The 14,309-nt window shown below is 38.7% G+C and overlaps 1 protein-coding gene across 2 annotated transcripts in view; it reads right to left on the minus strand.

The window, feature by feature from the left end:
- sema5a (sema domain, seven thrombospondin repeats (type 1 and type 1-like), transmembrane domain (TM) and short cytoplasmic domain, (semaphorin) 5A) overlaps window positions 1-14,309 on the minus strand; it is a 157,738-nt gene that overhangs the window by 43,445 nt on the left and 99,984 nt on the right. For both annotated transcript variants that reach the window (XM_088001156.1, XM_088001155.1), the window contains exons 12-14: window positions 12,605-12,722; window positions 8,423-8,604; window positions 6,456-6,599 (exon numbers count right to left, since the gene is read on the minus strand). In XM_088001156.1, coding sequence (XP_087857282.1) covers window positions 6,456-6,599; window positions 8,423-8,604; window positions 12,605-12,722 — 444 coding nt within the window. The remainder of the gene's footprint in view (window positions 1-6,455; window positions 6,600-8,422; window positions 8,605-12,604; window positions 12,723-14,309) is intronic.

Here is a 14,309-nt window from a genome sequence, read left to right on the forward strand (position 1 = left end):
ACAACAGATTTCAGGTGAAATAAAAAGTGAAGAAACAAATCTATGTATCTCTTAGTTAACAAGAAAATTAGTTATTAAATGGAAAGCACAGTGATATAATATCCACGTTTTTCAAATAACGTAATGAGGAATTCATCTGGTAATCATAATCCATCAGAGGGAGAATGGTTGAAGTAAACAGGTGGCCTTCAGTCTTGGTTTGAGAAGCACTTTCTGTTTCTAAAGAAGAACTCCAATCAAAGTTTCAGCTTAGGGACCAATTTTCCAACATGAGTTTTATAAGATAAATTCTCATCAGTCACAATATCTAATATCTGTACTATCTGGCAATCTCCATTTCAAGCTCTTGAACAGTTGAACAAGCTCTAGCAGGAAGAAACTTCCAGCGGGACCCATCTCAGCTTGAACGTCCATCTGACACGACCAACTGGGGGTTTTGAGAAGACGGAGAAAAATGCACAACAAAGAGAAACAGAAGCAGTGATCCAGAAACACTTTCTGTCTGGGTGATCTGACATGACACTGTTGCTGGACAGTATGCACACAATTAACAAAAATACAAAATGATGTACTTTAATAAAGAAGAAGCCAATGGACTTAGAAAAATACAAGTGTTTCCTTTGCGTGCTTTGGAAATCTACTTAAACAACATGAACAAAACTAATCAAAATGCAAATGTAAGGAACTGTATTTATCAAACTGAAAATGAATAAAATAAACTGTGGAAAATGTGTTTTTTTTTTCTTCTTGAGGGTCAGGGTTAGGACTCATTTGATGTCCTCTAATGAGTTTTATAAAAGCTTCTAATAATCTTTCGTGTTTAAAGGCAAGCACATTTGTGTGTCGTCATGAACAATGATATATCAGGGGGTTGTTGCTGAAAATTGCTGCCTACTGCTTTTGGTGAAGCAAATAGCATTAAATCTTCTGTACAGTAGTTGTCAATCAGATATGTTAGTTAGTTTTAAAAAAAGGTACAACGTAAAAGTACCAACAAAAGTCAAAGAATTCTGTTCCTGCTGAAAGAAAATCTAGAAGTCAAATATTTGCTAAAATGACAAACTTTCGATTAACATGCAACACAGAGAGAGTATGAATTCAAATGGCCTTTTATGCAATGTTACATGCTGTTTTTATTTTAATTATGTAAAGCACTTTGAAATGCCTTGCTGCTGAAATGTGCTATACAAATAAAATTTGATTGATTGATTGATTGATTGATTGATTGATTGATTGATTGATTGATTAACTAGTCCTGTCCAGAGATGTTCAAGTCAAGTCAGGCTTGGTGAGCTAATTTGAGCAACTCAAAATTTGTTTTAAATACGTTTAAACATCAAATATGTCATTTGATGACAGTAAGGGGCACAAGTGCAGCGAACCTAAATGATAAGATATAAATGAGTTTGGGGAAGGTGAATCAGGATATGAAGGTTAATCGAACCCTTTCAACGTTCAATTATGTTTTCAAGTAGTTCAGTTGTAAGACGAAATTGGTTTTTTGTTGTTTTTTTCACCGTTGCAAGGTAATGCAGACGGCGTTTACCGTCTGCCTTACACTGGGTTGTGAACTGTTCCAGTGAAAGTTTAAAGTTATTGCTTGAAGACTGAAACAGATTTACAACGTCTGCAAGGATTAGACTGTGAGATGTCCAAGTCAGAGAACCTTTTCTTTATTACAGCATCTTGAGATCTGGTTCAAGAACAACAAGAGTTCAACCTGCTTCTCTTTAATGTTGACAATACAGACGCAACTCTTGCTTTTTGCTTAACAAGCATCTCCTAAATGGAGAGACATTGCTGAGGAGAGGGATGTCGGAGTGTTCTTGCTGAGCACTCCTGCCCTGCCCAATATCAGATAAGATGAACAGAATGGATGAAGTTTACTGCTTCTACATGGAAATGGTCTTCATGTGAAATAAACCGCTAGATTTAGAAGTGTAATACAATGAGGTTATTGCCACACTTCAATCCTTGTCAACCGACTAGAGAAGCTAGAAAAAAAATAAAAGGACTCTAAAAATACAATCTTCAGATGAGTGAAGTTTGCATCTCTGATGTAGACTGTAGGAAACACTTCATTGTCTACGACTGAGAGTGTGAGTGAATCAAACCACCAAGAACACGGTCTTTTGCATTCGCCTGTGACAATGTTGTCTAAGAAGTACAGCAAAGGAAAATTATATCTCAAATCTTAATGAATATTTGCATAATTCATTGACATAGGCTAATAAAAGCCCAGGAGACACATGCATCATCTCTAATTACAATGTTTTACAAGGCAGTATTACAGCAATGTCTAAAATACTTGAATTGCTTAATTCTCATTATAAATTAAATACAGAAAATTGCAAGGCTTGTTGGAACCATTTTGCAGCTTTTACATCGGCTACAAATCTGCTTTTATATATTTTTTTCCTTCATGTTCTGGCAGATGACTGCCTCTTTTTTTTTTTTTTTTACAAAAACAGAGCCTTCTTGTGCTAGAAACAAGCTTTAAATTCATACCATTTCCTCCTCAGACTCAATTAAGCTGTACATTTCAGCCGCAGCATTCCCAAAACGTCACCATTATTCACAGCAGCTCAAAGACCTCGTTCTTCACTCTCTGGATATAAAAAAAAATAAAAAATCCTTGCTGCTTTTCACTTTTACCAATCTTTGCTGTGCCAATGAGTCGATATGTTTGGGAGTAAGAGTGTGGCAAAGTGAGGACAAGGTAATGAAAGGCTGTCCAGTATGCAGTCATATCCACGTGCATGCTGAAAGGCTTTCATGTGGACAAAATACCCCTACAGGAACGCAATACAATAACAAAATACAAAAACATCAGCAATCAATGCAGCGGAGATTATCTCGAGCTTCAAAATGATCCTCACACACTCACTAATCACACAAGTGAGTGGCTTTGCTCCATCTTGTCTTATCCGTTTTCTTCTCCTCTAAAACACACAGGGCTGATCAGAGTAAAACGAGGCTAATTACCCGGTACGGGCTGAGTAAGCAGCGTGGACGCTGTCAGTGTGCTGAGGGAAAAGCCAACAGTAGGTTCATAAACGCAGGCATTAACCATCCAGATTTAAGCCCGCAGCGCTGCCGTGTGGGCTCAGTTTCATAGCGATTGCTTTAACTTTAAAGGATTTGGCTGCTGCAAACAATCAAGACTGAACTTACTGGATGCTTGTTGGGTCAATGACAATAAAACGGAGCTGTAAAAAGGAGGTTTATTTGTCCCCCTCCGCATTTTCCTTTTGCGTTCGTCGTTGTTTGTATATTTGTCCGTGTATGGACATATGGCATGGGCATTTATCTGAATGAGGCACTTGAGGCAACAATATGAGAACAAAGTGCGAAGTGAGCCGTCGGATGTCTCTGATGGAAACCCGGTGCAGAAAAAGGATTTTCACAACTGTTTTTAGCGAAAAAAAAAAATAAAAAAATAAAAAAAATAATAAAAAAAATACCGACTCGGAACCAGTCTCTCATGGCATTCAGACCGGTGCTTTTTTAACTTCACCTATTTTATACATGGCTTACTTCAAACAACAGATAGTGATGGAAGATTTCAGACGTGGTAACAAAGGCAAAACAAATGTTTTTTTTTCCGTTTTTTCCAAGTGGATGCATAAATGTGAGCACAAGTTAATTTACATATCCCCGTGTTGCCCTTTTAAACCCATATGCCTGCACCTAGTGAAGATGGATGTTGTTACTTTTAAATCACCTGAATGCTGCCTTATTCATTAAGATGTCACATCTCTGCCTGTGATAGAAGCAGAAAGAAGCAGCGGGGCTACCTTGCAGTACAATTAAAATTTTTAAAGGTCACGCTTTAAACAAAAGGTTAGGTGGATGCACTAACAAAGAAACTAATACTAATAGTTTAATAAATAAGCCAATACCAATGGCATGATATTGCATATTTGCTTTGTGTTTTATTGGCTTAGAAATACACTGGATTGGGTAAATATTGCTCCAGTGTCGCCTTCTACTATGATATTCTATCAGGGCAGGCCTGAATATCACAACTCTAAGAGGTCATATGTAGAGGAGACATGTCCCACTGCTACTGAAGCAGTGAAAGAGCAATCGTTGCATACTATGCTATGCTAGTAGCTCTGTTTGCATTTACGAACATTCACTCACTCTGCATGCTGAACGCTCAAATCGGCTCCAACTGACAGACGCCCAAACTATTTTATAGTTAATAATACTAATTGACCATTTCATGCTACTAATAGTGTTCAGGGAAGTGAACTTTGATGGAAACGTTAGTGCAAATGCAACGGATGGCGTCTCAACACAGTCAAACATTGTGAATTTTTCACCTTTCATTCCAGTAAACCTGGAGAATGGAGTATACAAGAGAATGGAGGGCACACACATAGCAATAAACATAACAATAAAAATAGCTGGAATATTTTTTTTTTTTAAATTTAATTAAATTCTTTCAGCTTAGACCCGGACAAAACCAATTTTTAGACATGTCAACATACATAGCAAGACACAGTGTTAACGGGGCTTATGTTTTTACTCTTTTCTGCCATCCATTATAGTAGCTTATTTGATTTATCATGTTTGGTATCATTTATGAGCTTTCCTAACAAATCTGGAAAAAAAAATATGCTCCTAATGTCTTTTGAAAGACCTGAATACCTACTGGCCTCTTTAAGGGTTGTCTGTTTTAACATAGAAATCATTTAACCACTGATTTCAATTAATTTGAGGTAAATAAATAAATTAAAAAAATATCAATAAGAGTAAGAACAGACAACAACAGCTGGTCTGTCAATTTTCAAACTGATTTAAATTTTAAAATTTAAAGAATCCTGTAAACATCCTCTTCCAGTAACTAGCGTAAAACCTCTCTGCCTTGTTTCAAATAACTGAACAGAGTGATTACTGAGCCTGAGTATTGGAGATGGCACAAACGGAATTAAAACTGAGGAAAAAAATGGGATGGTAAACTCGGCTTCTCCTCTGCGGCGGTTTTTAGAGCCAGTCAGCTGTTTTTCTTTTTTCCTGTTGTATTTTTTTCAGTAACTGGGCCGAGGCGGTCACTCTGTGTAATATTTTTTTTCACGGCTCCAGAAGGCGAAGTGTATTTACTCAAAGACTGCTCCTTCTGGAGCTGCAGTTGGCCAGAAAAAGAAGGTGTGAGGTTGCACAAGAAAGAAGTGGAAAAGAAAGTAAAAAAAAAAAAAAAAAGGTAATCAAAAGATCTTAAAGTCCATCTCTAATTACCCATCTTGAGAAATCCACTTTCTGTTACCATGGTAATGGTTTATATATATACTCTTCCTTTTCCTGTACCAGCAGATCTGTAGTTATTTGCACTTTTTCTGTCTACAGTTTTGTTTCACACCAATGTGATTAAGAAAATCCACACTGATGTTTTTGTGTAAAATCCATGAACATAAAGGAAAACAAATATATCTATTTTAAGATTTATGTGAAGTATTGTGAATATTCCGTGTTCAAATACAGCAGAAACTTTCAAGGCTTTTTCTGAGTTCTTTCTCAAGTTTAGCCAACTGATGAAAACTTCTTGACAGCCAGAACAACCAGAAGTAAAAAAAAAAAAAAAAAAAAAGGGCATTGACCTTTTCTAGCCGTGTTGCTTTGTGTGCGTCTCCTCGTGCTTCTTCACCTGCTTTCAGCTTCATTTTTTTTGTAACTTGAAAAGGTGCTTGGAAACCATGCAAGCATCTTTTAAGAAAAGGGTGACTATTTTCCACCAAAACTTTAAGATATGGAATGGTTTGTGTCTGAAAACCAGATAATTACCCAAGCAAAGTCCTACCCTGCACCTTCTCTAATTGGCTGTCAAAGAGTTGAACAAAAGAAAGGGCACAAAGGACGAAGAAAAGGGAAAAGTTGCAACCGAATACAGGCTCCCTTACTACTGGTTACAGAGTTGGGGACTGCTGCTGTTTGTTCGATCTTTTTCCACAAACCTCACCTTTGTTCAACACGTATGCACTTTAATCAGTACACAATGATGAAAATACAATGCTGTGCATGAGTCTACAATCTTATAATCTCACTCTGTTTTGCTTCCATGACGCCAGACCTTGTAGTGGTCAGTTTCATGCGGTTTGGATGGAATAGTTATGATAAAATTTATTTGGCTTATTTATGTGGGAATGAGCAAAAGAAAAAGAAAAAAAAAGGTTTTTTTTATATCAAGATTTCAATGTTAACCCCTTAGCTGTCATGATCATGACACAGGCGTGCTGATGGATCGACCCATTGACTTATGTAAGGATTTTGAGGGTGACAGATAAAAGGGTTAATACCTTACATTAAATCCTTGCAACATATGATGTCTCGTTCTAGACGGAAAATGAAGAAACTAAAGTCTGGAGACCGCAAGCCTCATCGAGGCAAACTGTATCTGCAGTTGTTTAAAACTTTTGCGTGTTACTGTAGGAGAGGAGGATTCCGCTCCTTACCTTTCCTCACGATTCTGGCCAACACACACTCTCCCACCGTGGCGAGGCGTTGGGTTGCTGCAGGAGCGTTGACGCACCTGGAAGCCGATGCCACAACTGGTGCTGCAAGGGGACCAGGAAGTCCAGGGAGTCCAAGCTCCATTTCTGTGACGATACGAAAAGTAACATCAGACTCGGACATTCGCCAGAGAGACGAATCAAATATCAGTTTCTTACGTTTATTTGGCCTTGGTACAGTATTACTAACTTGAAGAATAATGAACATGACTTGAACTTTCTGACTCAAACACAGTAGTGAGTAAAACTATAGCTATACAACCACTCTCACATACAAATGTCAATGTCTTACAGAAGAAAAGATAAAATACACAATGATGTTTCATACATAAAACAGAAACACAAAACTCAAAGCAGTAATGAAGGTCCTTGGGGGGGAAAAAAATGTCTTCAGTTCTTTTCTAGAAATATCGCCCTATATGTGTAATCGAGGTGCCAGCAATTAGATAATTCAGTCCTCTTGAGTGCTAAAGATGGTGTGATGGGCTGTAAAAGATTCTGATTAGATGACCTCAGGTCAGTCAAGCAAGCTTCCATCTAAAGCTCTAGAGCAGTGGTCCCTAAACTTATTCCTGTGAGGGCCACTTAACTTTTCCCTTCTCTGGTGGGGGGTCGGAAATTGTTGAGGGGGGGTGTGGGGGTGATGCGTTTCTCGATTGATTTTTACCCAGAAAGCATATGGGCAAAAACCATGAGTGAAACGGTCACTGGGACTGTCTAGTATATATTCCATTGAGGGAAAGTAACTATGACATATTAATTTCTCATATGTTAACATAAAGGCTCGTTTTTAAGTATAAGCTGCTACTTACAGGCATCGCTTTGAAGAATTTAACCTGGAATGCGGCGTTCATAACAGACATCTGCTCTACCACTACCAAACAACGGTACTGATTAAATAACATAAAAGTCAAGCAGTTCCCATGCATGCATGGCAGCAATGCACCATGCAAAACAAAACACCCACAGTTTACAGGACACACTTCCTGCTAAAGAGCCCCCTGGTGGTTGAAGAAGAATCCACATATAAATCGGAAAATACAATAAATGAAAAAAAAAATCTGAATGCTCTCTGGTATTGTTCAGGGGGCCGGACCAAATGTGGATGCGGGCCGGATCCGGCCCACGGGCCGTAGTTTGGGGACCCCTGCTCTAAAGGTAAGATCAAGTTTTTTGTTTTTTTTAATATGGATTCTAAAACTGCCTGGTAGCCACTGAAATCAAAAGTTACAAATCCTTTTGTTCTTTTATTTAAGAGAACTCTACTAGTCCCAGCAGAGTTTCAAAGATGCCCTTTCTCATTTAAAACAAACATTCCTTAAAAGAATAAAAAAAAAACCTCTCTGATTATGTTTGAGGTACAAGTTTCAGGTACAAAGCTCCTTTAGATATGACAGAAAAAGAGACTATTTCTATGATAATCTTAAAGAACCGAGTGGTTGCTTTTAGGCCACCGTCTGGTGCAACACCTGAAATTTCGGCTTTATAATGTAGGTAAAGAAGTTCATTAGAGAGGTTCAAATGAGTATTAATTCTTCAGAAGCAGGTGAAATTATCACGTGATTGGAAATGTGGAGCCGTTTCACTGGAAGCAGTTGCAAATGTTATTTTTCTCCGTGCACGAGACAAGTTGGTAAAGCATGAGTTTCTCTAAACCCAGTATTTAACTTGAGAGTGTTAAACCTTTAATGAGGAAGTGTGAAAAAGCTCCAATGTTCAATCAACACTTGTAAGCTCAAAGTAACAGAATGAAAACGTCACACACACAAAAAAGGAAAATCATTTGCAGGGTGTTGATCTCTAATGGCTGGGTGTGAGGATGCAGGGAATATATCTGTTAATTTTTTTTTATTTTTTTTACTTTATAATATTCAAAAATGATAAAGAAGAACAGCATCAGAATAATATACCGGGAACAGTTGGCGACTTCAACGCTGATCCCATAGCACTTCTGGCCGCCACACTGAGGGGCGGGATTATCGCAGACTCTCGTCCGACACAGACAAGCCCCTGAGCTGCCTCCGTCATTGTGGGTGCAGGTGGACCAGCCAGACCAGGCCCCAAAGCCCCCATCGACTGTAACGTTACGGACCTGTTGGTGACAAACAGGACCAAAAATAAAACACGTTGAATGTCATGTTTTTGTTTTTTTTTTTCTCAGAAATGGGTCATTGCATCAGTGTGGCTTTCAGGAATATGCTGCTCTGGGAGATCATCGGTACAAAATCAATTTTCCTCAAATAGATGCAAAAAAAAAGAAAAAAATCCATTACATCGTCTGCTGCGTGTCAAAAAATTGAGCAGTTGTCTGCTATAACCATGAGGTAAGACAGAATCTGCTGCATGGTATAATGGAATTCCAAAACAGAAAGAGAGAAACTCGGAATATGCACATTCATGAAACACCAATACATGGAAACAAAATGGGGCCTCGTCATCAAATACATGAAGCAAAAACAGAATCAAACTGGAAAGATCAGATATAAGAAGAGCAAAAATTACAAGTGTGATGGCCTGGTTGTAAGGGCCAATCGACAGATTCAGCACTGAGGATGCTATGAGCCCAGGGTTGGTGCAACATTTTGGGATAATTTCAAAATGCAAAAAGCATCATCACACCAGCGGAAGAGAGCGCGATCATCATCTGTTTGGCAGAAGCAAAACAACGACTGGCCTCTGCTCTTATTGGTAATTGAATTTTGCCGTGTGCCTAAATGAGAAACGCTTGGACCGGGCACACAACATCTGCAACAATGGGCAGCCAAGGAAGCAAACGGCTACACAGATGCAGCCAATAAAGCCAATATTGCAGCATTATTCAGGCTGAGAGTGCGAGTGATTTGGTAGCTGTGTACTGTCTACTGAATTATTTACTTAAGGTTGTACAAGATGCAATATTCAATAACCGATCCAACACTGTGTGGCTTTTATAAGGAAAGTAATCATAATTTGCTTTAATGCTTATACGTCAGAAGAGAAATAACAGAGTCTAGATATTATCTCAAATGTAAATCCATAGCAGATTCCAGTGGCAAAAGAGAGGCCTATTTTATTTCTTTTACAAAGTTTAACATCACACATGCAGAATAGGAGATATGGCAAGAGTTCAAAAAGCTGTGAGGGATGTCCATTTTACTTGAATCGAAATATTAATCTGGGACTAAAACCTCCTCGACAGGCCAACAGCAAAACTGCCTTCTTTTAAAAGTAAAACATCTTTCACCACAGATATAAGACTGCAATGCCAGATGGCGCTTGTGAATTCGTTGGTGAAGCACATCTCCTATCTCTGCCTACACAACACTTCTCAGTATGCAAAACCTTGGCTGGCTTTTAACTTTAGACCACCACTTTGCAGAAGTGTGCAGCCGAATAGACACCAAGCCAGTTATATAAACCTTTGCACACCGTTAATGGACTCATAGGGCGTGCAAGTGCAATGGTGATTAAAGAAATGCTCTATTTTAGTTTTTTTTTCACATCTTGTTGAGTTATTTTAAACAGCTATATTTCTTTTTCTTGTCTGGACTTCAGACTCTGCATAATACGTCTATTTCTTGTTCTCGGTGTCATATTTTAGAAATAATGGAGCAATACTGTATTCATCTGTTAGTGTTAAAGTGTCAACTCAGATGATTGACATTTACAGGCAGTTTTTTTCCTCACGAGAATACAGTAAAGGGACTTTTTATCCCTCCTGCTTAGGGATTCTTTTGGCTTACCAGAATTACGTAGCTGATGAGAGAGAGGTGCAAATTTTAGTCCTGGACCTAAAAGCTCTTAGCCTGGTAAAAAAAAAAAAAAAAACAGCCGCTGGTTCTGCAATTAGATTTAAACACAGTGTCTGAGGAGGTGTGTGAAGTCTGGGTTGTAGTTCTTTTTTTTTGCCATCTCATTGCAGCTCAGCATGACCTCGGATGAACTGACTAAGACATCAATTTCTGGGAAGACTGGTAACTGTATCACATGTTTTCCACTTGAGAATAATCTTTCTCTCTGGTGAGTGACAGACTTCAAGTAGTGCTTTTAAATCTTCCCAGATTGACAAGCAGTGAAAATTACTTTCCTTGGGTCTGTTGATGGCTTTGGTGGGATGCTAACAATCATGTGTGCTCCATCCCGGCAAAGTGTAAAACGTCTTGTTTTGGACATGTGCAAAACAGCACATTTAATTTGTTTGTTATTAGTTTTAATCGGACTCTGCGTCTTTAAAGTACAAAGTTACCACTGCTTTCCCATTTTGTGTGATCCTAATGATAGGGGGAAAAAAAAAAATCAATACAATAGTAGGATATGGTTGGCTGCATTTTGTTTGCCGACGTTGCAAGTAAAGAACAGCTTAAAAAAAGTGGGTTATGATTTTCTTTTCTGATGCTTTTCTATTGATGACTACAATTTTATTAAGAATAATTCTTGGAGAGAGGAGACCGAGGATTGTTTGTGCTTACGATTTATGCTAAGATAAGCATATAGCGCCTAAAGTCAAGCTACATATTTAATAAGCCAACATGAGCGATATCAGTTCCCCTGTCCGTATTCCATCCAATAAATCAGAAAGATAAAGTGTTTTAAATAATGAAAAACATACAGCAGAGTTTATATTTTCTATTTTTTTTTTACAGCCTTTTAAACATAGTGGTTTGTGCAAAGATTATTTATCTCCAAGAATAAAGGATTTTTCCTCAGAGGCTTGAGTGTCAAATATTCATCTGGAGCTCCGATGTGCTTTGCTTGTCAATAAGGTCCACGTGAAAGATAAAGGAAGTTAATATCTCTCAAACAGAAAAAAAGTAGGATAGACTGTAATATGGCCCTAAAGGAAGAGAGTGAAATGTTGCTGCAAGCTTCTGCATAGATAATTCACTTCAACTAGAACAGAAAACAAGCCTATAATGTGTCCATCTATTCATCCAATTTTTTTGTACCCGCTACTCTTCGCAAGGTCATGGGTGAGCTAGTTCTGCTCTCCAGTGATCGCTGGGCGTGAGACGGGGTACATTGCCAGTTTTTCACAGGTCAACATAGATGCATGCTGGACACACATTCATGTAACACACACACGCACACACACACACACACGCACGCACACACACACCCAGTCCCACCTGAGGTTGGCTTTGAATTGACATGCATTCATTCTTCTGGAGTGTGGGGGGGGAAAACCCAGAAGACATGGAGACAACCCAAACATGGATGATAAGAAAGACCCCAGTTGGCAGGAGTGCTAACAACTGAAGCTATTGATAAAGCTATTGTTGTAATATATATATATTTTTTCATGTGAACTACTATTTGTTCAGTGCTTTAGTGTTTACTTATTGGTCTTGTGATAATCATTATGGTCAAACACTCCAGTTTTAGTTTCACAAGATCACTGGACATAAAGGAAGGTCACTGTCCCAGTCTGATTTTTTTTTTAAGCTTTGTTTTCTCATAACGGCATCTTCATCTCGGAGTGGCCTTTCAGCCCATGACAATACTGGACTCGTTGCGGTGTGAAAAGCGATGCTCTCTTACAAGCGTTATTGGGTTGGCTCTCACGTTTTGCATGAAAACATATCCTACACAGTTTATCGTGGCATGATCTCAAGTTTTACAAACTCCCTACAGCTGCAGTAGGGAGTTGCAAGAAAACTCAGGACCTACCCATACAAGTCCCTGTCCTTGCTCTCTGCTGTGTTGCTGCTCTCAGAGTAAGATGAAAGGCTATGTGTCTTTTTAAACAGCATACGTAAATATCAAGTTTCAATTGCATGTAAATTTAAGTGCTGCAACACAATATAACCACGTAGATGCGACAGGACAAGATATCTTTGCTAAAGAATATTTAAACTAAGCATTCCACATCCCTCTGCATGCTTCATCACCTATCACTGCGAGACACGTTTTTATTAAAGGATGAATTTGATCAGCAGATAATGGGAACTTCTAGTTATTGTACAAATGCAAAGCCAGCTTGTCTTTGCTTTGCTCTAAAGGACTAATGTGCAAATCCGTTGACATTTCAGTTAGGATTTATGCAGAAATACGGGAATTACAAAGTGCGTTATGCCGTATTATATGCAAAGATCATAGGGCAGACTCATACTCACTGGACATTTTGTGATGCTCTGCTCCCACTGGCTCATTCTGACACTTTCCTCCAGGGTGGTGCATTTTTTCAGCAACAAATCCCAGCCACAATACGGGTCCCTGGCTCCTACGCAGGCTCTAAAGGGTAGGAATACAATGGCCCTATTAGAGGGGTTTTGTGAGTCTGTTGTGTCACACAGATGCCTGTGCCTTAGAATGGTGTGGATTCAGCTAGACAGAAGGAGACAATTGAGGAAGGTAATAAGTGGTGGTTTCAGTGTCTTATTAAAATATAAGAGGCAGCAGAGATTGGCTGGTAGCAGAAAGTATAATTGAATATGTCAGAGGAGAAAAAACGGACAGAAAAAAGAAAGTAACAGAACAAATGAAAGCACTACTAAAGCTAGGGAGAAAAAAAAATATGTAGAATTGCCCCGGAATGTAGAACATGATCATGCATTGGGCCCAACATCATATTCAGATCATATTCAATGTGAGGATATTGTCAGTATATGTATATATTGTGGCATATGTCTTTTTCAGAAACTGCAGCACATGGTTTGTTGAGAGTAATAAAGCTACTCTTTTCATATAAAGACAAGGCCGTGGTGACAGTGCGGTGACATATCTTTCGGCCGCAGGCGTCAACGTTGCATGACATGCCCCGGTGGAAACAGTGATTTTTTTTTATTTTTTTTTCCCTGAGAGGTTTCATAACAAAGAGACAGAATATAGTCACAATCTAGAATGAATGAGTAAGAAACAAGTGATTCACATGCTTTAGTATCCATCCCAGTGACAGCTGTAAAAAGGAGAAAGGGCTGGTGCTTCTGTGTAAAAATGATGGTGCTGTATTACCACGGGGCTGGGGAAGTGTTTGGGCCAATATGAGAGATGACAGACACAATTCTGCTTCTCGGAAAATCAAAGTCATACACAGTATAAGTAAAAAAGGTGTAAAGTGTATACTGCACAGTGCAAGGACAGTACAAGGACATACTTTTCAGGTGATTGGCATTTCTCAAAGTCATTTTTCATAGGTAATCTTTAAATTATCTGAGCAACAACTTGGGTATTTTTTAGCTGCGGGCCATGACTGTCGATATGATCTGAAATAGATGCCTAAATTATATATAATTTGCGTCTAGTTGCGTCTGTAAATAAGGAACATGAGGTTCACATTGCGTGGTATTGCTCCACAAGAAATAAAAAAAGACACAAGATGTGCCACTCTATAAATACAAGGTGATGGTATTACCGAATGACGCCAGATGAAAGATCTAAAAGAAAAAATAAACACATCAGGGCCTATCTTCCGGAGGGGATTGAGGTCTTCCAAATTATGTATCCACACAACAAAAGCACAAAAAAGGCATCATTCCAACATTTCAAGCCTGTCTCTAAAAGTATTGTCAAAGACAAAACGTAGCTATTAGCAACTGACGTGTGTCCTTGGTGAAGTTTCTTTCATCCGTTTTGTCTGTTCTAACTTTTTCAGCCTTCGTATAAAAAGAGGAACAGTGAATGCGATGAAGTGACTGCATTACGTACTGCAGAGCAACGGCTGTAATATGACACATTAAGGCGGCGGTGTGCAACAGCAATGGTGCAACGGAATAATAAAGGTGCGATTCGTCAGCGCGACGGCAGATAGGATTCAAATCTTGATGCGAATCCTATGATTGGCTTTTACACCCGAGTTTGGCTGTATTTATTCAGAGACGT

This window comes from Poecilia mexicana, unplaced genomic scaffold (genome assembly GCF_051168715.1).
Source record: "Poecilia mexicana isolate PSO_F unplaced genomic scaffold, ASM5116871v1 scaffold_20, whole genome shotgun sequence".
Taxonomy (NCBI): Eukaryota; Metazoa; Chordata; class Actinopteri; order Cyprinodontiformes; family Poeciliidae; genus Poecilia; species Poecilia mexicana.